We start from the raw sequence: 25,150 nt of genomic DNA, 5'->3' as shown, positions 1-25,150 counted from the left end.
TCACATGGTTTGTTTTCATTGGTGGATGGAGATTGCACAGTTGTTAGTGAGATGGATCCATGTGAGTTTAGTAGCTGTCATGATTTTATTCATATCACCACAGACTTAAAATGAAGCATGAAAATTTATTCTTGACCTTGGAAATAGTAGTTTAACAAATTCTAGACTCACTTACTTTTTTTTTTTTTTTTTTGAGTTTTCAATAAAGAAAAAGTGCAACGGATGAAAATCACAGCAGCTACTGAGCTTGTATGTCAACAGATCCATGTCTAAAACAGCTGTGCAAACTCCCTCTGCTGATGAAGACAATGCAATACTGCTGGAAACCTTTCAAAAGTCTAGTAAATGGACCTTGAGTTGGCATTGTTTTGTCAAATTATAATTTCTAAGACCAAATATTAACTTCTATACTTAAAGTAATGCTTGGTACTTGGTTGTGAAGTCAGCAGAGGGAGCCAAGGGAGAACTCAAGTTAGGAGGGAACATGCTGTAGTAAAGTGTTTATTTAAGACTAGCATGTCTTGTAGAAAGATGCTCTCTCTAAATTTAGTATAAAGATTGGCTTCAACTGCACAACCAGATGCATGCTGTTTTCCTCCTCACCCTACTTTCTGTAATATGAGTTGTGGTCTGCAACTTTTCTGCAGGTTCTTCAACTCATCTCAAGCTGTGTGATGACATTTCTAAAAATAGAAAGTTGGTTGGCTCTGGATAGAAAAGTGTAAGCTGGTGTAGATGATGGAATCGGTTCCACCATGTCATCCTCCTTCTACCTCAAAGCCACCTCTTTCTCATCTTTTTTCCCCTTTTCTCACTGTCCTTCCAGGCCAGATTTAGAGGAGAATAAAGACCATTCATTTTTGTAAATGAATGGCCTCTCTTAATGGCCTTTGAATCCAATTTATATTTGCAAATATGAAGTAAAATCATGATGTAAGGGGGGAGAGAGAGACAACCTTGAGGCAGAGCAGGACACTGCTTACATTCAGTGGTGCTGTTAAGGGTGATTTGATCATTTCTGTCTGTCTGTTAGAATACAGTGGATTTTAAGCTAGCTTTAAAGGTGCAACAAGTTCCATTTTGATATCTGTAAAAGGGGCAACAGCAATGTTAAGACATCACAGTAGTTAGAAAACAACAACATATGACACCATCACTCTGAAGCCTCATATCTGGGTTGGATACAGGAGGAGCACAAAACAGCTAGAGAAGTGTAAAGCTTATTTTGTATAGCTTTGTACTGGGTCAGTTTGTGGAAAATATGAATGACAAGCTAACACGTTCACCTTGTTCAGTGTAGAGCCATAAAAAAAGCACCTGGAGAAAAATTCTATGGAAATCCATCTCTGGCAGAAAAGAAAAAAAAGATGAAAAGTTATCTGTTGTAAAAAATAAAAAATACTAAATAATTATGTGATACTGTGTCAAAATTAGATACAAGTTTGATGAGTATAAGTCTAAATTTAGACTTACTAACTGATAAAATTATGTCATATCAGATATTGAGTCAAAATTATTTTGTCTTAGTAATTCAGAATTTTCATGCATTTTTTCTACTAGTTCTTGCAGTACCACTGACCTGATATATAGGTTTGCATTTGACACCACCATGTCATTTGTTATAAAAAATCCTGATGAGGAGTTAGTTGTTTGGGCAATGACTTTAAGGTTTAAATGCTACACCAAGCATTACTACAAAATAAACCTTTAACTTTTTCATTATGTTTCACCATTTATGATGAATACTGATACATTTTAACACGATCTTAAAGATTATCAGTAACACCTCAGACTAAAAATACCTCTCATTTTCTATCCAGGCTGTAATTTTGCTTTATGATGCTCAAAATTTGTGCCTTGTGTTACCTTGCATGGTTCCACAGATGGCTCTCATATCTGACATCTATCACATCCCACTGCTATTTCTACTGTTTTTAGTTGATACTGAGCCCTGACCTATAAACAAAGACTGGACCGCACACACACACATTCTGCAGGTATCAAAACGTTTTCCTCCCTCTCTCTCTGTTTCGTTGTTCACTTGAGAGATGGTGGCCAAAGCCGCTCCAATGATTGTTTGTTCCATTGCCCAGCAGGCAGATGGAGGTAACGGGTGTCAGGATCATCCACAAAACCATAAAGGAGAGAGACAGGGAGAGAGAATACATAAGAATGTACAGATTGTACAGTGGCAGAGGGAATGGACAGAAGAGGGTAAATCAAGATTAAACATACTTAACATGTTTGTGTTAAAGAGTCACAGAAAGATATATAAGTTGGCTTTGGCTCTGCACAGTGAGTTATATGGCAATAGCTGAAGTGAACTTAGTTCCACTAGTTGAAGTCCCAGGCAGTTTTCCTCTAATGCTGTATTGCAGTCACATCCCTGAACAGTATTTAACCTTATTCACTTCACAGTTTGGATCTGTGATAGCTCACTGCTGCACAGGCTTGCAGTCTCCATGCATTGAACTTAAAACTGCACCAACTTCATGCAGGGATGTTTGGGTCCACAAGCAGAGAAAAATGTTAAGGATTTCTCTCATTTGATGGGGAAACACCACATCTGCAATGTTGCTGAATAGATATTAGGAGACAACACAAATGAAATTAATATCTTTAAGGATAAGTCTTGTGATATACTATTTTTTTTTGTCAACAAATCATATGAAAACAGAAAACACCAATGAACTGATCCTACTAACCAGTATTGTATGTGTACTGTATTGTCCAACAAATAGATATGCTACAGATAAACTGTTACAAGGCACTGTTGAAAAATAAGTAATCAACCCTTTTATGCTGTGATAATGTCAAAGTAAAAGTGTGATTTGGTTTAGGCACAAAAATTACTTGGTTAGATTTAGGAATAGATTACAGTTTGGGTTATAATAAAAACTTGGTTTCGTCATTATGGTTACAATAATAAACACAGGGTAAATGTTATAGAACAGCCGTGGTCATGGTTAAAAGAAACAACATTGACAATTGGCTTGAGAAACAAACACCAGTCTCTTGGGTTAGAGTCCAGCATTTGTTGACCCATGCATCCACCTTGACCTCCAGCCTATGTGACTCCTCCTTTGCTCCAATCACAATTACTATGGCCACTAGAGGGCTTTGTCCTTTAAATGTAAACATGTTTTGGGGCATGTGCTGAAATGGTTGATGCTTTCTCACACAACCTCTAAATGTTGCCTAACAATACAATGTAATATGTGAGGATGTGGGACATGATAAACTGCATACAAAGTCAGTCTCACTTATTCCTCTGTGCCATTAGAGTTGCATTGTTGTCTGTAAGCTATTATAATTACACAATTGAGCTACACAATTGCAATGGGTAACTTGTTCCCTTATTTTGATGAATATGGATACTGTAGTTTATTTTGATTCAGTCCCACACACCCCATCCTACAGCTGTAATCACGAGAGCACCTAATGTGTATAAATCCATGGCTGAACATAGTCCCTGATAAAGTCACTATTTATTTTGTATTTGCAAAAACTGACAGTGTCCAGCTTAAATGACAATGTATATTTATGACCCAAATGAAAAGATTAATGGCTTCAGAAAGAACAAGTAGACTCAGGACTGACAGGCTGTGGAAATCCTAAAGTATTGAGAGATAGACTAACACATGGTTAATTTTGGTCTTTTCAATGATTTTTTGATAATAACAAAAAATACAGTGAATATTGTAGTAACTGTCCTTTAAACCTTCAATAAGTGATTGATAGAGACAGCAACCACCAAATGCTGGTTGAAAAAATGAAAGTGAGAAGAGAAGAACCAGGGTTTAAGAATGAAGCGAATGAGGATAAAATGTAAAAACAAACTGTTTATTCTTTTTTGGTTGGAAAACTTTCATTTATTAAAAATGTAAGGAGAAAGCAGCTTGATATTGTACTGTGTCCTTTTATAACCAAAACAATACAATCTTTACACTCAGCGGGGGTGTGAGCTTTGATTTGGAAAGTGGTGGAGACATAAATTGGCAGGGAGTGTGGAGGTCCTCCCCCAGAAAATTTAGGAATTATTCATGTCATTTCCTGCAATTCTACATAATATACTATGTAGTCATTTCTCAAATACAATAGAAGGGAAAACATTATCAGTACAAGCACAGCATTTTAACTTTTAAACGATTAAATTCATTATATAACTGGTGTTGGCTGACTGGCTCTATCGGGCTCTCTCTCTCTGTCTGCCTCCATCTTTCTCTGATGCCTGCATGAACAACCTCTGTGTAATACACTAGTTTTGGTATTGCATGTGAGATTAATTGTTTTTTAACAATAATATCAGAGGAACGTGCTCATTACAGCACACAGGTCTGTCTCTCTCTGAAACCTGTACTGACAACCATGACAACCACCTTAACTTTAAAAAAGGCCTCTCTCTTCATGCACTAATAATGAGCGATGGGAAAACAATGTTCAAATTCTTACTGTTCACTTTTCTTTCCCTGCCTGGTCTGGCCTTTCTGTCTTTCTTTTTTTTGTCTCTCTCTCCCTCTGAGGTCTGTATCAACAGCAAAACTAAATGAAAATGAATGGAGCTCCTAATTTGCTGTTCATGTTATGGAAATTAAAGGAACTTCTGATTTCCAATACAACGCTAGATAATAAGTTAACTCACCAAGCTTGTGCTCTCTGGCAAATGTTATTTGCTGATAGATGTAAAGCAAATGAGCTGAATTAAGAGTAAATATTGCAGGAGGTTCAGTCATTAGAAAATAATTACAGAAATCCTTGGCTGGAGCCATGGGATTTGAAACTGGGGAAGACAGAATAGCAAACTAGCAATACTAAAAGAATTCGTTATATTCCCCTTGTTTGGCAAGAACATATAATGCTAACATGACAAGTTAATGTTAGCCATGCCAATACGAGTGGCACAAAATCACTCCATCAGAACATTTAGTTTGCTAGCTAACCACGTTAGCTGTTGACGTTAGCTAAGTATATTAGCTACTAGTATAATTAACTTGCTAACTTTAGAAGTACTGTTTCAGTTCCTGGTCTGTGGTGAGTTAGCCAGCACCAGGACAGCTGACTTTGTCTTTCATAGCACTGAAGAATCAACATGTTTGGTTTTTTCACAGTACCATAATGTTATGATCACAGAAGGCAAACCACCTGCAACACAACAGCCTGGATTATCTTGTGATCTAGTAAGCACACCATGCTTCATCCAAAATAAACTCCAGAAAGCACACGGCTGCATGTAAAGGAGGTTTAAATAAAGTGAACAAACTCCAAAGAAACTGCATTTTTCATCCAGTGGGAACATGAGGTAGTTGGCCTTTTGTAAGGCTGATGGAAATTATATTTGAATATAAACACACAGGCAGTTAATATCAGATTAGAGGTGTGGACATATACCCACAGTGGATCTCTAATGTTTGTTGCAGTAAGTAGCACAACCTTGTTTTGCAAATTTTTAACCTTTCGACCTTGATTCTATTTCTTTTTTCTTTACCTTTATCTCCCTTTCTTCATTACTCACCTCCATCACTCTTATTTTCTTTCCCAATTTTGATCTATTTCATTAATTCCTCTCTGTTACCACCTTGCTCTCCCCTGTTTCCTTCTTCCTTTTAATTTTCCTCTCTTTCACTCTGGCCTTCTCTGCCTCCTTTCCCTTACACCTATTTGCTTAACCCTGTATGGTTTTGTCACCTTTTCCCCTCTTTCTCTTTCTCACTTATGTCACTTCTACAACATACCTGTCTTCTATTTCACTCCTCTTATATCCCCATGAAATATATTTCTTTATTTTATATTTATATTTCCTCATTGTTATCACTTATCACAATCTACTGATTCTACCACCTCACCCCACATCTTCTTATCATTTCCAATTTTTTTAATCTCGCTATTTCCTGTCCCTCAAATTATTACTCCTTACTCATCCTCTGTACCTTGCTCCCCTTCTTTCACTCCTGTTCTCCTCCCTCTCTCCTCCCTTCTTTCCTTCTGGCAGGGGTGTTGTTCGTGTGGATGTGAACCTACAAGATGTGGACATCGACCAGTGCTCCAACAGTGGCTGGTTCGCTGGGACTCACCGCTGTAATCTCACCAGTATGGAAGTGAGTCTGCTCTACAGTATGGTTGTCTTCACCACAGTCATTGCCAATTAGTAATAAACTGACTTTTTTTTTCTCATTCTACTTTAGCTGTCAATTTTCTCATCATGGTGTATTGTAAATGACGTGACCCTATTTCACTGTTACATTCAAGTATTAGTAGTATTACACCCTTCAGTATCCTCACTATATCCTTAAAAATCCACTCAAACATATGGCAAAAAGGTGCCTGAAAACAAAGACATTGTAATACTATCCAACAGTAAAGGTTTGAAAGAGACAAGAGATGTTACTGTTGGACATTAGCGTTGCTCACCATTTCCTCTCACAAACATTCTTATCAAAGTGTCCTTAACCTGCTCTCTCACTCTAATGCTCTCTGGTCGAGAGCATCAGTAATTGACCAGAACTGAAAGAGCAGAGCTGCCCAACAACTCCCCTAAACAGCCACATAGGTTGTTTGTCCCAACCCTCTGATACGACCCATTGGAGCGTCTCCTGAAATAGCCCCTTCCATGGGAGCAGGTATACCTGACATTTGTTGTCATGGTTACAATAATGAGCATGTGGTTAAGTTTGTGGAATGGACAAACAACAATGCATTTTGGTTTAAAGCGGACACAGTTTTGTGGATCTGTCCATCTATAAATGTTGAGATACTTAACTTGATATGTAAAAACTTTGACTTGCTAGTGGCACTAGAGGTAAATATCAGAGGATCACCAAAGATGATTAGGATCCATCCTCTGGGCACCATGAACATCTATACCAAATTTCATGACAATCCATCCAATAGTTGGTGAGATATTTCAATCTGGACCAAAAGAATGACACTGCTATCCACAGAGCCGTGCCCCCAGCAGTTCTCATCATTGCATGGTAAAATATCTGGGAATGCAAAAGCCTAGACCATAATCCACTGTCTGTAGACTTAGGTGAATGTGCTGTAGGGTCCTTGTCTATGATGATGAGAGATGGTGATGGTGATATGTATGTGTTTTTACCTCCGTGACTGTTGTGATGGAACTGGCAGCAGCTATATATCATGTTTTGTCACTTTGCATCGTGATGGAGAGACAGAGAGCGATGACACAGTTCTGTATTTGTGTCTGTCGGAGCTTCTGTGTACTTTTTACGTGTGTGTGTGTGTGTGTGTGTGTGTGTGTCAGTGTGTGGGCTTGCCTGTGTGTTCACTACCTCGCTTGTGTCACTGCCAATGCGTTAGTTTTATGTGATGAATTGCAGGGAGCCTCTCCAACTCCAGCAGGGGAGAGTAGCTGCTCAGGCTTGCATAGCATGTCGCTGGCCATATGATGTATAATAAATGCAGTGTAATGGATTGCAGCAAGATGTGGTGAATAATTGACCATGCTCTTTGTCTGTGTGCCTTCCTCCTCACCGTGTGTCACGGGTTGGGAGAAATGACTACAGAAGAAGGCACGGGAGGTCTCCATGTTCATCTTGATCTGTTGTGTTGCTTTCTCTGTATTGTTCCATTTTCATGAGCTGTTCTCTCATGGCTGGGGTCTGGTAAAATGTGGTGAGTGGTGTCGCTGATAGTGTTGTAGTTCACTTCTGTTCAGATCTGTATTGCCTGTGTGTGCAGATGGTGTGGTGTTTCTATTATCATCATAGTGGTGGGTAGACACAGCTTTTTAGTTACCATGGCCATTCCAGCCTGTCTGTCTTTGACCACTTTGATTTAAATGCTCTGAATTATCTTAGATGTGTATTCTGTGTGTTTTAATATGCACATTTGTGTACCTATCACTTTTTCTCTAGGCTAACATTTGCTCTTAAACAGCTTATATGCTGTAAATAAATTTGGACATAAAACACTATGAGAGGACATTTTCAGAGGATCATTACAGAGCTTACCACTCATTACTCTTCTCCTCTGATGATTTTCCTTCACACTCCATATTTGGCCAAGTGGTAGTCAATGATTCAGTACCACCTTGAATCAGCTGTGTTATTTGTCTCTTGTGGTTTTAAATGTAGGAATGTGGGAAGCAGGATTTCAAATCCACAAAACACCCCAGGATTAAAACTTCATATACATTCATTATAAATGTTTTGTTAGAGGGGACGAATATTGACCATGAAACTCTATGCATTTGTAACAATGTCATCAGTCTTATCCCTCTATGGATTATTTCATAGAGTAATGATATCATCATTTGGAACAGACTTTGCTTGCAGTATTAATTTAGACATATTGCAGCTGTTCACTGTTTTAGGCCGTTCAACAGAGGTCACATGTGGATGCAGAGGTACCATGATTATAAAGCCATAAAAGAACAAGACAGCCATGCTAGTACCTGTCTTTGTGCGACACGGTAACATCAGCATGCTAACATGCTCACAACAACAAAGCTAACAACTTTGTTTAGCATGTATGAGATTTCATTTCTAATTAGCTTTTAACACAAATTCCAGAAGAGGGTAGAGAAAATAACCTGACTTTACCAAATTTCATGGAAATACTTCCCATATTTTTTTTTAGATATTTCACTCTGGACCAAAGTTCTGGACCAAACAACCGACAGACTGGCATTGCCATCCGCAGAGCCATGCCACTAGTGAAAAAATATAGTTTCAATGAGGCAAAAAAGTTTCCATCACCTTTGACTTCCAAGAATGTGGCAAGACTTGAGAGTTAACAGTTCTTTGGGCTTCTGTAATATCTCCATGCTGTCAGTTATGTCACTGTAATATAAATAGAAGCGAGAACCATATTGCAGCTAACAAGAGGTGATAAAGAGTTGTCATAATTTTCAAAAGGTAAGTGAATTTCTGGCAAATATAATTAAACTGCAGGCTTTAAAGCATGGCTTAAATGCTACAAAATAAGTGGAAAAGCAAGCACCTTTTAGTTATTATATAGACTAGTCTGAATATGATTGAAACAATATACTGCATATCCTCTCCAAGTTTGTACATTTCAACGTATCACAGTGCTGTATATAATGTGCATTTTGCTTTAAATTTTGGATGTGAAATGTTCAGTGCCTTGTTTCTTCTTCCCCCTGCCAAGTTTTATTTTTGTGTTATTTCTCTCAGTGCTTCACTCTTCTTATTTTTCTTCCCAGCTTGTTCCCACTTGATGTAATCAATTGCTTATTGCTGTTGTTCAGCCAGCCCATTACCCATGCTTTGGTGTAGTTCTTTTGGGACTTTACCTCAATTTTCTTGTTCAAATCAAAGTCTGAAAACTGTGCAGTCGAAAGCTTCCAGGAAAAAATGATTTGGTTGCTTAAAAAGTATGTCAGTGCACCACACAAGATACCACATTTAGATAAGACTTTATTGAAAAGAATGAAAGTTTTCTTAGCTTCTTATCGCAGTCAAGGTAGAGAAAGGTTTTGTTTTTTTTTTGTTCCAATGTTCCCATTAAAAAACAGTTCATTTCTGAATCTCACTAAATACAATTTTTGGGAAATGGGCTGTGGAAAGTCAGTCTGAGGCTCATTGCTTTCCCCATCAAGTACAAACACACCCTGAGGCTCTGTCTCAGAGAGAAAGATAATAATGAGACAGTCTCTAGTAATGTGACAGTGCATCATGTGTTCTGCTGGGTGTGGAGTATTACCACAATAGTCCCCACCTCAATGTTACTGTGATGTAATGACTCAGTCATTTTGTAGCAGAGATAAGGTTTAAGTTAACTCTGCCATTTTTCTACTCTGTTCTGTGTAATGAAGAATAGTTAGTTTTTAGCAAGGTGTCCTCTTTTTGAGGCAGTTTAAAGATACCTAAGGCAACTTGGAAACAACACAAGCTGTAAACACAAAAAATGTTTGCAAACAGTTGCTTATTTCTATTCAGCAGACACGTAGTAACATTAGAATTACCACATGACAAATGTAGGTTGAACATTTACTCTTTTTTTAGTTTTGTTTTGGTCTACTGAGGGAATATCTATCTCTTTAGCAAAAAACTCTTCAACATTCACTAGGCAGTGTTGCAAACTCTGTCTGTCTCCCATTTGTCAGGCAGGTAATGTATAGTAGATGTATCACTGCTGACACTTAAGACTAACTTTTTCACCTTGGAGCCATGCACTCGCAACCTTAAAATTTTGGTAGAGCTAGCAGAATGTTTTGTTGACACAAAGTTCTTTTCTTACACAAATGCTAATGATTTTAAATTCACACTAATAAAGTGTATTGAGGTTGTTACACAGCATGATGCTTAAATTTCTACATGTTCCTTGATTCATTTGTAAAATATGATTCCTCACTTTTTAACTGTGCCAACCAATGGAATACAAGACCCTTGTTTTTATGTTGCACAAGTCGCACACTTGTACATGCATGATGCACACGGTTGCACAGTGTGTATCATGTGTTTCCAGTCTGGAGGGTTGAGAGCTTTTCTTCTGCATTTGAAAATGTGGTTGATGAGAGATTTAATGGGCTGGAAAACCAATGATGTGATGACAAACAAGTTTGTACTACACTGGTCAGACTTTAATTAGAACCAGCTTAGTGGGGAAAACTACTCACATTAACCTCCCAGTCATAATTACAAGTTGCTGTGAATTTTCGACAGCTATGCTCCTAATTGGCGAGAAAGACTAAAGAACTGGTTAGGATAAAGTAATATACATATTTCAACTTCATGCACTTCACATGTGAGACTATTTTTTAAAAGTCTATAGATAGTTGTCAACAGCTATCACTGGCAGTTATGCCTAAGTAAAATCTGTTACTAGTTCTAATGTAGTCGATTTAGCTCATTTAAAAGAAACTGTACCCTTTTTGTAGCTTGTTTTTAGTGTAGCTAACCATCTAGAAATAATGCGTGAACACCAAGATTACAAGAATGTAGCATAAAAGATGCTAAAATGCTGTATAGAGGTGAGGGAATATGCAGTGTTGGGTGATAATTCTCTGTGGGTTTGTCCACTTTTACATTACACATAGTCTATTTGATCTACTGTTAACATAAAACATATTGATTGGTGTCTATCCAAGTCATTAAGTTAACTTAGGTTATCAAAAAAAGAAACTAAAGCAGGTTAGCTGGTTTCACTAATGTAACCGTTTAGCTGTAAGCATCTTTTTTCTTCTTCTTCTCTATCTTTTTTCTGGTCTGCCCAGATACAACTAGGCTGTGGAGGAAGGTAGGATGTGCCACCATGAACCAAATACAAGACTTCATGCATTATGGATAGTCAGTTGTAGGGGAAGCATCTTACATAAGTAGCCGCTGCTTATATAATTAGCCGAGGACTTGGGAATGATTAGTGTGGGTGATTTGTGACTGGACGCATCTGAGTAGGTTTTTGTGTTTTTTTTCTCTTTGTGTGTACTTTTTAAACGTAAGTAAGCATCAATGTCAGTGTGATATGTTTGCATATGCATATGTGTGTGTGTGTGTGTGTGTGTGTTCTCTCTGCCTGGGTCTATAAAACGTGCCGCTGGAGATAAAGGGCTTCAAAGGCAGAGCTCTGCTAATGAGTATAAACCGCTGTGACAGCCAAGTAGGGTTACCCCCTCTGTCTCTCCTCTTGCTTTCTCTGTTCAATCAGCTACACTTCCTCTTCTCCTTCTTCCTTCTCTTTTCCACACTCTCTGTTTCCATGGCTATTCACACTCTCCTAAATTTTATCTTCGGCTGTTACCCCTTCCTCATCTCTCTTACACTCTGTTGTTTTCCACTCCTTTCCTTTTCTAACACCCTTACTCCTCATCCCTGCCTCCATTTTCTTGAAGCCAATTAACTCCTCTGATGAAAGACAAGCCAGAAATTATCCCCCCATCTGTCAACATGTCATTCTCTGCTTCTGCCAGCCTAACACATTAAATCATCATATAAAGTGGCCAAGTCATAAATGCAAAAAAACTTGTCACCCTCCTCTGCTGCTTTATATGCTGCAGCAACACCCTCCACCACATAAATTGGTGACACCAGCTTCCCCCGGTGTATGCACCTCATTTGTGGGTTTACCTTTATGTAGACATGGGCAGCACAATCTGACAAAGAAAAAGCAGCAATACCATTATTCTGGCTGCAGCTTAGCTTCTATTTTATAGCGATGTGTGAGTTCCTCTCATCTGAAAAATTAATTACCTGGACACACGTGGTCCTGCTCTGCCCTGTTGCAGGAGTCCAGGCTGGCTCTGTGGGCTATATGGAGTGAAAAAAGGGACATAAATGTAAATATTTGTTATTGCCTCGCTGCATTTCTTTTCTAGTCCTTATCTTTTTTGGCACATTGCAGAGAAAGAGAATTTAAGCTTAAGAGATTTAAGCTTCAGAAATCTTAAAGTCAGTATAAATGCTGTACAGAATGAGAGGAAGACACAGCTGAATAAGACATTGTGTAGAATGTTAGTACTAAAGGATATTTAGGCAGGAGGAATATCCTGGATTGGAGTTTCTTTTAAGGTATGTCAGACTGCATTTGTCAGGAAAAGCAGACACTCACAAGATCTGTTTTTACCTGCCTTATCTCTAGCAGGTAAAAAAAAAAAGGTGACTCGAGGAGCAGAGGAGACAGAAAAAAACCTGTCTTTTTCTGTTACACTCTCCTCTTTCTGTTTTGTTCTGCCAGAGGCTCTCTGTCTCTCCTCCAGGGAATTTGAAGCTCTACAGCAAAAGCTGGGTTGAAGTGTTTCAAGACTTAGAGCATCTGTACAAGAGCTGGCATTGCATGTGTGTGTGTTAAAGTATTTTTCTCCCTTTTTTCAACATCAAAGAGACCATTAGTGTTTGTATTCGAAGCCACATTTCAGAAGAAGTTCAAACCAAGGTAAATAAACCCTCAGTTTAATGAAGGCAAGAGGCTTTCTGTACATTCAACTCTACATTTTTCTCTGCAGTGGGCTGCAGGGAACATACAGTACATAACAGAGCATGAATTCACAGGCAAGACCAATACCCTATCATCAAAGCCCATGACCTTTCTGAATGATCCTACACACCTTCATTACTGTAACTCTTTCTTTTCAAATGGACTCGCACTCATGCAAAACATGTATGCCACTGCAAGGTGTTTGGTATGACAGCATCCAGCAGCTATAACTTGGTATGTTATGATTTATTGTTCTGTTCGTCCTTTTTGTATGAGTCAGCTTATTTCTTTTTCTACTGTACATTTAGACAGTTGTTTGCAGACTATGGCAAGAAGGTGGTTAATAGGAACTGTCCACAAATGCAGCATAATTTGGAAGAAAAATTACAATTAGTATCCATATTTTATATACAGGTCTAATGAAAGCTTTGGTCACATTATTCACCATAATCATTTTATTGCAGGATCATTGTTGATATGAAAATCATATCAAACAAAACAAAACAAAAAAAGACCACAGATAGTCTTACATTATTACTCAAGTGTTTAAAATAGCCACTTCCACTCAGCGCTGGTGCACTCACCATGACCACTTTATATTAAAAAGGGAATTTTGCAATATCCTTCCATTCTTTAATAAAACATTCAGTGGGTCAAATGTCTTAGCTGAGGGGCTTTTTAGTCTCAGTAAATCACTCAAAGTTTACAGGTTCAAACTTTAACAATAACAATAGTCTTTTCAGTTATCGTTGCATGTTTTAGAAAAGAAAATACTGCATTTATATTTTATACTTTGTATTCTTATTCTTAGAGGAATAAAGAATAATTGATTTGATTTTACATGTGACACCGCTACACTGCTTCATGAATAACAATTAGGGAAAGGACCCATTATGGTTACTGTGACCATAATAGGTCATATATACATGTGTGTGTGGGGAAAAAAAAAAAAAAAAAAAAAAAAAAAAATATATATATATATATATATATATATATATATATATATATTAGTGGGGACTTACCAATTTAAACCAATTTAACACATCAATATTAGTTTATTAATTATGGGCAGTACTGTAAAAACAGTTGACTAGGGTCTACAGTGGCTCAGGAAGAGCAAAGTCTGATGACATTAAAAGGGTTATCTCTGCTAAGACTTTTCTTTGGTTATATACAGGGGGCATGATGTTTGAAAGAGACGTCTAGTGAAATGGTACTATCAAGTTGAGTTATAGGAAGAGCAGGATCCAGTGTTTTCGGATGTCCTCATTTAATCCTGTTCCCTGTGGGACATAAGGCCACACTGAGCTCCCTCAGTTTCTCTCTATCTGTGGCAACATGAGCCGCCCCCCCAAGTTAAGTTAATCTTGGCTAGCTCGTCACAGTTCTCTGCCAGGTCCTTCTTTGGCGTCCCAGGTTTTCTTTTGCCTGGGGGAGTCCATCTCATTTCAGCTGTTTGGGATGTAATCTGGAAACCCATGGTCCAGCCATCACAGTCACCTCCCACATTTTGGTGATGATGTTCTTGTCTTTGTTTTGTTTTTTGTTTTTACTTCCAAAAGGGTGATCATCTTAGATCAGAAGATGCATAAAGTGTAAAAGGCCTCAATCCTTCATATCAGCTCTGGTTTCCTGCCAGGATTCACACCCATGCAACAGGATAGACCTGATGTTGTTGCCTTTATGTCCTTCTGTGTCCCTCTGTCCTTGTTGATAAGTCTGATATCACTGTTTATTAAAACTTGTGCTGGAGATGTTGTATTAATGTAGTTTTGGAGTATTTTTTGGAGCTTGACCCAAACCGAGAACTAAAACATAGTATACATGTACCCCCCTTGCCTTGATTTTGACCACTATTTCTTAAAAATATAATACACAGGATTTCATTTAAAAAATGTATAGGCTCATACATAAATAATCCCTCTCAATTATCACTCCTGACCACCTAGAAGTGCAAGGTGATGTATTTATCCGCAGCAACCCCACACTTTTCCTGTACTTTCTTATTCTGATTTTGCTGTGTTCAGGACATTTCTGGGCTGCAGCCTTTGGGCAGCTGGTGTATAGCCTCCAGCCAATAACAGCATGCATGGAGTGAGGGACTCTATAAAAACATAGTGACCAGATAATGTTGCTGTGTCCGACCCCTGTCCTGCTCTCTGTCGGTGTCATGGATATGTAAAGAGCTGCAGGTCTGTGTCTGTTTGACTGAGGGTGGGACTGAGCTCTGGCTGCATTCATTCAAAATCCAGCCTTGTGGCACCTTCCCGCAGGGTTGTACGGAGATGTGGCTGTGTTTATTTGTACTTCAGAATGCTACTGCTATTTCTCTCGCTCCCTTGCTTGTTGAGTCGGGGAAGAGGGGACCAGTTTTGAATTGTGTGTTTACAAACAGCAACTGACAAATCCTGCATATTACACCTTTAAACCTGTCTCTTGGAGGGCAGAGACTTACAAGTATCACGAAATTGCTCCAAATATACCACAAATATATACATAAAATTTCTGCAGTAGCTCTTTAACGCCTGCTTTCTGGAAAATCTTTTACACAGGAAACTTGCTATTATTTAACTCCAACAAGACACCATTATATATAAAACATATAATATTTACTAGGTTTTTTACTTAAACTGTAGGTAGCTCTCCTCTGCTCTGCAGTATATTCCGACAAGTCCAGCATATTTCTTTGATCTTTAATTAGGTTGATGACGCATGAAAGCATGAGGTGGGGAAGGAGAGAGGAAGGACGAGGATGTATATAGGATGGAGAGAAGGACGAGACAGGGAGGGAGGGATGAGGAGTGACAGCAGAGAGGGACAGTCGTCAGGGAGGATTCATCCTCCACAGAGAAACACCATTCACTCTCTAATCTGTTGCCTGCAGCTCAGCGGCTGCCACGGCAAAATGTAAGAGCCTGTCAAGTCGGCAGCAGCAGTTGGATCTTAATTGAGTGAGGCCTCCCAGTTGAATCCACGAAGGGAGCTGGGGACCACCCACCCAGATGTCTGTGTGGGGAAACTGAGGGCTTGTCTCATAAGTCTTAAAATGCCAAGTGAGATTTCCATTTCACTCCTGACACATTTCCTTAGGCTGCACAGCCAGTCAGTGGTAACATTTTTGAACATTTTGTCCTCTTAAGAAAATGGAATATAAATCACAGCCCTGAATGTCTGAATTTACAATCTCATCACTTACTCAGCTAATGTCCTGTAAGGATGCAGGGAAACTAACAGCAGCTCTCAGCTCACCCCTCCCGGTGACTCCCTCCCTAGCCACAGCACTATATCCGCGACAAGCCACCAATCAATAACCAGCTGTTTTTGCCCCTTAAATTGATGGAGAAATTCCAGACAGGCTTAAGTCCAAGGTCTCGTCTCTTCAGACATCCACTGTTTCAGTGGTTGGTAGTCTTGTGAAACAGCAGCAGGCAGATTCCCTACCCAGGGGACAGAATGATTGTAATGCTTTTAGGGTTTAATGCTTTCAGTGTATTTATAGATCTCTGAGGGACGCAGAGTGCTCCCTCTTTCTCTCTGCCTCTTTTTCCCTCTTGCCAACTCCCATCTTGGTGTCGTGTTCACAGCTTTTTATCAAATTACATGGTGAGAAAACTGAAACAGGTACCACCGGCTGCAGTCCAAACATGAGGGGCCCTCATTTGAAAGTTACACACAATTCATTTTTAGGTTTCAGGTGCTTCAGTCTGTGGAGGAATTGTTTTCACATGCATTTGAAGTATGTTTTACGCTTTGCCTGTTAGTATAAAGTGATATTTTTATGTAGTGCTCTGCTGGGGGTTGTGGTAAAACCTGCGATTTTGTACTTGTTAGGCAAATGAACAAGCACTAGTTGGGCTTTATTGCGCTGTTTAGTTATGAATGTTGCTTTGATATTTATAGTATTAGTGTAGTTTAAAGGGGACCTCTGCTGATTTTACACATCAAAGCCTGTTTACAGGTCTTGGAGTGAGAGTTAGGTAAATAGCACAATGGGTAAATCACCACAAACTGATCAACAGCTTTGTTAAAGTGTTCCAGGACATGTTTTTTTGTTGTTGTTGTTGTTGTTTTGTTGTTGTTGTTTTTTTTTACCTTAAATTAGCATTTTATGCAAGGATCAGGTCTCAGTTCTGGAATAAAATATCCTCCCCCTAGGGCGCCTTTCTTTGAAGAAGTCTATACGTGATTGACAGGCAACCTTGAACCCTGTTTGCCAAGTGTTATAAAAAAGTGGAATTAAAAGCCCACACTGCATCCAAAGTAAGGCGCAATTATAAAATTCTTTCTCACTTTCAGTCTGCGGTCTGATGAAGGTGATCCATCAAACTGAGACAAGTCAAACAGCCGTTTCATAGCCCTTTCATGGGGGCTGAGGAAAAACGAGGCTGGCCTTGGCACTGTTAAACTCCCTGCTTTTAGATGCTGCAGAGGAAAAAGCAACACTGGTGATAAACAACATATGGCAGTGCTCGTGAGGCAGTTCAGAGGTGCTGGGTGATATTACTCCATTTTGGATGGTTCATGTCAATCTCCTGTGTGACATGTTTCCTATGTTACACTCATAGTGTCTGTACTCAAACTGGTTCAAAGAGATATATAAGTGCAGGCGGTTCCTGTGTGTGTACTCTGTATTGACTGATTGATATTATGTTACATTTTGTTTTTCCCCCTACCCTGAAACATAAATAATACTCATCTCACACTAGGCTAGAATTAGTGAGAATATTCAAACCAAACATGCTCAGGTATTTATTCACTGTGCCCTAAAATGCACTTGGGAACTAAAAAGTGCTTGTGCTGTGATAGCACAGGCAGGCTTAATAAACGCAACAATTCTGATGCACAGAGCCCAATAAAAGCCTGAAATAAGCATCATGTTTCATTCTTGCCCACCTCAGTGTCCCAGGGTATGTCTTATCTTAATGAGTCTCTGCTTCCTTTGGCGTAAGCAGAAAATAAGTTCATAACAAATGCTGGTGGTGTATGTTTGTAGCTGGAGTGAGTGTACATTGTTGGTTGTGGTCTAGCAGTTCTACAATTTGTATATTTGTGTTTTATGTCTATCTATCTATCTATCTATCTATCTATCTATCTATCTATCTATCTATCTATCTATCTATCTATCTATTTATCTATCTATCTATCTATCTATCTATCTATCTATCTTGTATCTTTTCTGCTCGGCAGATGTTGAAAGTTTCAAAAGTTGGACTCCAACTATTCAGAGGCCCCAGGGAGGCTCAGTCCTCAACTCACCACCTGCTTCTCCAGTCAGAGAGGTAGAAACATCCTGGCCAAGCCCCAGGTTCATTTTAGTTTTGGAGGAACAAAAAACAGAGACCAAAATTGTCTCCAGTTCAAACCAGTGCCCCTTCCTGTGTTTTGTGGACTTTAATTTCACAGATATGCTTATCTCCAGAGAGCGAAGACACACAGGCCAACACACACATACAAAGATTTGCTGCAGCAGGAGATGGGCTGCAGCTTGCTGTGGCTTTTGTCTGTATATTGTGATTTAACAAATTAGAGAGTTTGGATGCAAATGATGTAATTTGATTTAAAAAGTTACTATTGTAAGATTTAGGTACTTAAAGCGTCATGTTGTTTGTTCTAACAGCAACATTCATATCTGCTGTGATTTTCTGGACATTTCAACTTATTTCATCACATGACATCATTTATTAACCTGGTGAGAAGCTGAACACTTATTATATGCATGCCCAGATTTGTTTGTTCCTCACACTTGCTCCTGTTTTTGTAGCAGTTATATTTGGTTTTTCTATTCAGGACTTCCTGTGGAGAGAGAAGTCACCATATGCAATGTGAGAATTTGCTTAATTTACATAAATGTAGTGAATATGCTCTGCCTATTTTTAGCTGAGGCTCTAGGGAAGGCAGTGTCTCTCCTTTGATCCACTGCTTTGGTTCAGATTGAAATATTTCACTATTGAATGAATTGGATTGGAATTTTGTAAAGATATTTGTGGTTCCCAGAGGATGAATCCCACTGACTTTTATGATCCCATAACTTTTCCCCTCACACCACTATGGGAAGCTCTACTTTGTGTTTGGTGCTAATTAGCAAATGGTAGCACGCTACCATGTTAAACTAGATAGCAAACAGGGTAAACGTTACCTGCTGAGCATCAGCATGTTAGCATTGTCGTTGTGAGCATGTTAGCATGCTGATGTTAACATTTAGTTAGCATTTGGTTTGTACTGTATGCTGATACAGTCATGGATATCACAAAATGTTTCAAAGCCTTGCATAAAGTTTTCGTCACATATCTACTCTTGCTATGGTATGCAGGACCAATTTCTTACAGGAAATAGACTTATTGTACAGTACTAATGGTATTCATTCAGATAAAGAACATTTTCCTTGAATTTCCCTCATTACATAAAGGAGATGAAAATAAAGATGCAGAAAGATTTGAGAAGGATTGAGAAGTATTGAGACAAAAAGGCTGAAACCCCCAAAAATGTTACAGAAATCTTGTGCATTCCGTTTCTGCTTGTAGTTTCTCTCCTGGTTTTTGGCTGTTCAATTTTTTATAGTTAAACCCAAAATAGCTTAAAGGATCCCCGTCTGACACAGTTCACATTTCGGAGCAGCAACTGCAAACTTCAGTCAGTCAATACCTCAACAGAAAAGCATGAAAAAAAACAAGAAGAGGTGAAGTCTCAAAGGTGTGAAGCTCACATTCTTTCTTCCAAAAAGAGGAAACGTATCATAACTCCCAGGCCTGCTCGTCTCTCTCTAAAGCAATGATTTACTGTATGTGTTTATTCTGTCAGCCATTTGCACTTCAGTTCAGGCGTTTATACCCGCTACCCCATCCCTCTTGCTGCTGTTTTCCAGTTTAGAGATTTGGGGCTGTTTGTCAGCTTTGAAAATCAACTATCTGTGCAGAAGTTCAGCCGGCAGCTTTAGTATGCTGAGCTCTTCCAGAAAAAAAAAAAAAAAAAAAGAACAAAACTACAAAATAAATATTATCCAAAATAACATGTTGTTGAAGAAGAGTGCCAGTGAAACTGTTTTACTGTATGCTGGATTTATATCCCTTAATGTTCTCAAATGTCATCTACTATAAGCTGAATTAAACTTTACATCAAAGCCTAGCTCTGTAACATTTTCTCTGTTGCAGCAGAAAAGATGAGCAGTTCCTTAAAAAACAATCTCACTCTGCTGTTAAAGAAATATTTTGACGTTTTGGGAAATTCACTTATTTGCTTTCATGCTGAGAAGTTAGATGAAAGGCTCAGTACCACTCTTATGTTTGTGTGGTAAGTATGCAGTCAGGAAGTGATTAGCTTAGCTTAGCATGAAGAATGGATGCAGGGTTAGGGTTAACACCTTTAAAGCTCAAAGCTTTAAAACTAAAGTGTGCAGATTAAATGAAAGCATAGGGGAAACACTAGAAACAGAAAAGTAAAAACGGCAAGGTGTGATAACAAACAGAGCTGCTAAAGTGCAGTTTTGAATTTCTTCACTCTTTATGCTAAGCTAAGCTAAACGCCTCCTGGCTCTAGTTCCATACACAAACATCAGCATCATACCGGTTTTCCCATCAAACTCTCAGCAGGAAAGCAAATAAGCATGTGTCCCAAAATGTGTAATTATTGTATTTTGAACAGTTTCAGAAAAATAAAAAATAGACTGTCACTGATTCATGAAGTATAAACATAGCCCTGCTGCTCTCCACAGAGGCTGCCACAGACGATGCTGGTTTTACTGTAAGCATGCAATGCAATACACTATTTATGAACATTCATGTCAAATTTATTGCAGCTGTATTTTAGCACAAGGATATGTGCATTCACATGAGTGTAACCATACTGTCGTGCCTGTGCGTGTGTGTCACTGAGTGTGTTTTTCGCTCCAGATGGTCTGTAAGCCCATGTAGCTCCCAAAGTTATCAATGCAAGCTGGAATTATGCAGGCGCACTTAAATTCTGCAAACAACCCTTAATTCTTAATTTAGGTATTAATTAGTTTGGCTGTTACTTGGCAAAACCCTGTGATTTCCCCTGACACCAGGCATGTTTAGAACTGGGGCATCTGCTGCTTCACATTGCAGACGAGCATGTAGATGATGTAGGAGACTCAATAACATGATTGAAACAAGTTCATTAACTGAGACCAAAAACTGCAGCCGGCCTCAGAAGGAGTGTAATCATCAGCCGGCAGTGAAAAAACATAAGAACTGTATTTTATTCTGTGATAGCCATCTTAACTCTTGGGACCCTGGATAATATTAAAATTCTTTGATTTCAATAACAGATGAAGAGAGTATAAACCACTGCTGCTTATGTGAAGTCTTTTGCATTGTAAATGTTACAGCATTCTCTGTTGGTTAGCTACTAATCCCACTGTCAGGTGTCTTGAATCATCCAGATCTTGACAATAATTTTCTTACAAAATACAAATATTAGGAAGCTCCAACACTTGATTACACATTTACTCAGTATACTTGTTGGAGCACATTGTGGAGCCAGAAATGTTTACCGACATCTATCCTGGTTGATTTTCATTTGTGGATGACATATTTGGATTTCTTTATTACTGTACCTAACAAATGTTTTCTTTATCGATTAATCTGAAGATTATCTTCTTGATTAAGTGGTTATTCCGAAGCCTAAGGTGACTTCTTAAGATATTAGATTTAATATAATAACCAACCAAATCTTGCAATACCAGTGAATAATATGCATTTTCTGGAAATCAAGCTAGTGCTAGCATGTTCCCTGCTCTGTTACACTTCGTCAAGCCCTTCACCTGCCTCACATCATCTCAGCTCATGCAGGGCTCAAGAGCTTGCTAACCTGTGAGTCAACCATAGTGACATCTTCCAGCAGCAAACACTTGCTGAAAGCAAGAGGAGTAGTGGATCAGAGGTGTCCTCATGTTTTGATTTACAGCCATGAGCTCCCACCCCTGGGTTTGGCCCTCTCTGATTAAGGACAGGGCTCACTCAAAAACTTTGGAAAGGAATGTGTCTGTACCACTGCCAGGCTGTTCAATGAGTCTTGGTCACAGAGACCTTTGACAACACTTCTCCACATTACAATATATTTTGGAGCCTATTTAAACTAAAAAATATATTTTTAAAAAGTTAAATACTGTTGCTTTAAATGAATGAACAGTTATCAAGATTGTTGCTGATTTCCATAGTCAGCTAATTCATTAGCTGATTATTTCAGATTTACATCTATGTCTGTGATGCGATCTACTATAATATCACTTGGTATTATAATGCCAGCTTTTGGTCAGCTAAATTAAAGCAATTCTGTTAAATATGTACAAGAAAAGCTAATTATCTGATCACATTTCTGTCAGATTATGTTGTTGCTGTGTCCTGTGTTATTTGATTCTGACATATCATCATTTTACTCCCACTTACTTTTGGATTCAAGAAGCACAGAGCTGCTTCAGCTGAGTCACCATGTTGGTCCATCATCCCCCTCCATCTTGTTGTTTCACAATCACGTAATTTCTTCCACAGATTCTAACTTTTGCCTCCATGTAACTACTTCCTTTGATATATTCTTGTTGGTTACAAACAAAACAGGTGAAGACAGCTTTTTTGCATTAATCTCTCTAATCTCTCTGTTTCTGATCTTTTTTCCCCAGTGCACTCCCATTGTTGGCCATGGATTTGTGTTGGACAAGTACAAGTGCCAGTGCAGGAGAGGATTCTACCATCCGCGCCGAGTGGCGCTCAATGGCTTTAAAAGTAGGTTACAAATCCCTTTGTGATATAAAAATACATATTGCAGTGAGCTGTCAAATCAAAACTTTGAGTCTTTCAGAAGCAAGCTTTGAAGTTTTATAGGAGAAAAAAAACAACCTCTTTTTTCAGTTGACAGCCACACATTTTGCTTGAAATTCTTGTTATGTCTTTGAACGGGTATCCTGGGGCTTGCAAGGTTATGAAACCTGAAGCTTTCGTCTGTTCTTAGTGTGGAAATCTACTTTCTATTCTGAGCTCTAGTGGGAGCCACAGGTGGCATCTGGATCACAGACCTGTTGGATTGTAATTCGGCTACGTAGACAGAGAAAACGTCTTGGTGGAATAAACTTGAAGGTTTAGTCACACATTAATTGACAGATTTATGAGCCTCACCTCTCCATTGTTACTGTAGTTACTGTTGCTAGACCTGTCAAGCTTTCCATTATCAAACAGAATATAATGGAAGATTTACCACTTCAAATTCTTCTGTCATTTTTGAAACAGTGAGTCTTTGATTTCACAAGTATACGTAAAGCAGGTCTCTCATTTCTAAATGACATAGCATTGTTCATGTGTTACAGGCTAAAGTTGTTTAAACTATTATTAACAAAAAATGAGATTAAAATCTTATTGGCTTTAACATGTCCCTTAAGGTCTGTGGTTAGAGTTCTTCATTAATGTTATATTTTTAAACTGTTTTTCACACAGTGTTTTTTCTGGAGTTGCTACACATGAACCTTCCTGAACCAAACAAAGAGCAGAGGTGTAAATATTAACCCAACCTGTGAACCCACAAAATAATCTGGTTTGCCAATAACACGTCTCTTGTCTTTGGCGATCACTCAGTTACTTCTCTTAGTACAGTCAGTAACTAAGATCAGTTGATATTGTCTGTCCTACAGAGCTCACTCAAAAATTTCCATTTCTTATTTTTAGTCTGGTGTGACAGTCTCAATGAATAATAATAATTTCAACTAAAATTTAAACATGTACACACAGCTTTGCTTTGGACCTTTTCCCCCCTGATTTTCTTCCTTTCAGCCTTGTGGATTTCAAGTATACCCACAACTTTACCTCCCTGCTCGTGCTTTGGATTTGAATGTCTGTATTCTGACACCTTGACGGAAAGCGCTGCAGTGTCCTCGGGCAGAAAGCTTGGCCCTGATGAGCGAGATAATCAGGCAACTGCGGTGGTTTTCATCCCTGACTCTAACAATACAGCACCCCAAGGGGGATGATATGCTAAGCTGGAGCTTTATTGTAATGCAGCGTGATGAGGCCTGTAGTCACATCGCTCAGCCTGTGAAGAGACTCATCTTCCAAACCCCCATGCAGACCCCGTCATTAAAAATCACTGCGGCTCAGACTGGGTCGCAATAGCTGGCAACCCCAATTCTCCCTCCTGGAACCTGTCTCTTATTCCTCAGGCATCCCCCCGAAAACAGACCAGACTGGAAACAGATTTCCTATTGTTCCCTAGCAACAGGCCAAAAGGACAGATATCAAAGGGGAGAAAAGATAGGAAGAGAAGAACACAGCCTGCAATAACAAATAAATTATTTGGGAATGTGCAGTCAAACCTCATGAAACGTGACATTTTATATGAATGTCATAGTCTATGTTTTTCTGGTGATCTCTTGATAGCTGCGATTATCCATTAATATGATGAGATTGAGATTGTGCACAAAAACACATCAGAACAAAAAACCAGCAGCGGCTTTAAAGACCAGCAATCACTGACAAACAGTTGTCTGATGGGTGGGAGGAGATGCCTGCGTGTGACAGCTGACCCCAAACAGAGAGGTGTGGAATTACTGCGAGCACCCAGCCTCACACTAGATGTGTGAAACTGAGTGGAGGGATGGAAACTTCAGTGGGATTTCTCTTCCTTTCCTCTTTCTTTCCATCATCTCTCCATTCACTGTGACGATGATCCGACCATCAAAAGTCAAATCAAAGAACAGATGCTGTCATAAGCAGAGCAGTTTTGACCCACGGATAATCACACAGATGGCTAACAACATCCTTATTAAACTCCCACTGTGAATGTGAGTGAATGCATGAATATAAAATAAGCAGACTAGATAAACAGTGAATGAGATCTGTATAATATTCTTCCTCTAAAGTCACTGGGATTTACAGCAAAAAAGGCAAAAGACAGTGGGGTGGGGGTGGGAGTAATAAGTCATTTTGTTGGAAAAATAAAACCAGTATGGATCATTTCATACATCAGTGACTGCATGATTGCCTGATAAAGTCCTTAGCATCAACATTTACCAGTCAATTCATAAATAACTATTACCCCAGTACTCCCTGCATTCTCTTGCAATAACGCTCTGCTGAAACATTGTGCAACTTTAACAGTGTTTGCATACTGTATGAGGTCTGGGACTTACAGAGGAATTACATGTTTATCAAGCATCATTTTCTGGAGGAGCTGCATAGTGTGTGTGTGGTGAAAAATGGAGGATTTAGACACACAGATTGATTCCAAATCCTGCTACAGCGAACACGTCGTCAAA

At 38.9% G+C, this 25,150-nt stretch overlaps 1 protein-coding gene across 1 annotated transcript in view; it reads left to right on the top strand.

The window, feature by feature from the left end:
* LOC108883868 (probable G-protein coupled receptor 158) overlaps positions 1-25,150 on the top strand; it is a 61,347-nt gene that overhangs the window by 3,422 nt on the left and 32,775 nt on the right. Inside the window, exons 2-3 of the mRNA XM_018677417.2 lie at positions 5,990-6,095; positions 22,529-22,631. Of these exons, the coding sequence (XP_018532933.1) occupies positions 5,990-6,095; positions 22,529-22,631 (209 nt within the window). The remainder of the gene's footprint in view (positions 1-5,989; positions 6,096-22,528; positions 22,632-25,150) is intronic.

This window comes from Lates calcarifer, linkage group LG4 (assembly GCF_001640805.2).
Source record: "Lates calcarifer isolate ASB-BC8 linkage group LG4, TLL_Latcal_v3, whole genome shotgun sequence".
Lineage (NCBI taxonomy): Eukaryota > Metazoa > Chordata > Actinopteri > Centropomidae > Lates > Lates calcarifer.
This window is presented reverse-complemented; position numbering and strand designations above follow the sequence as displayed.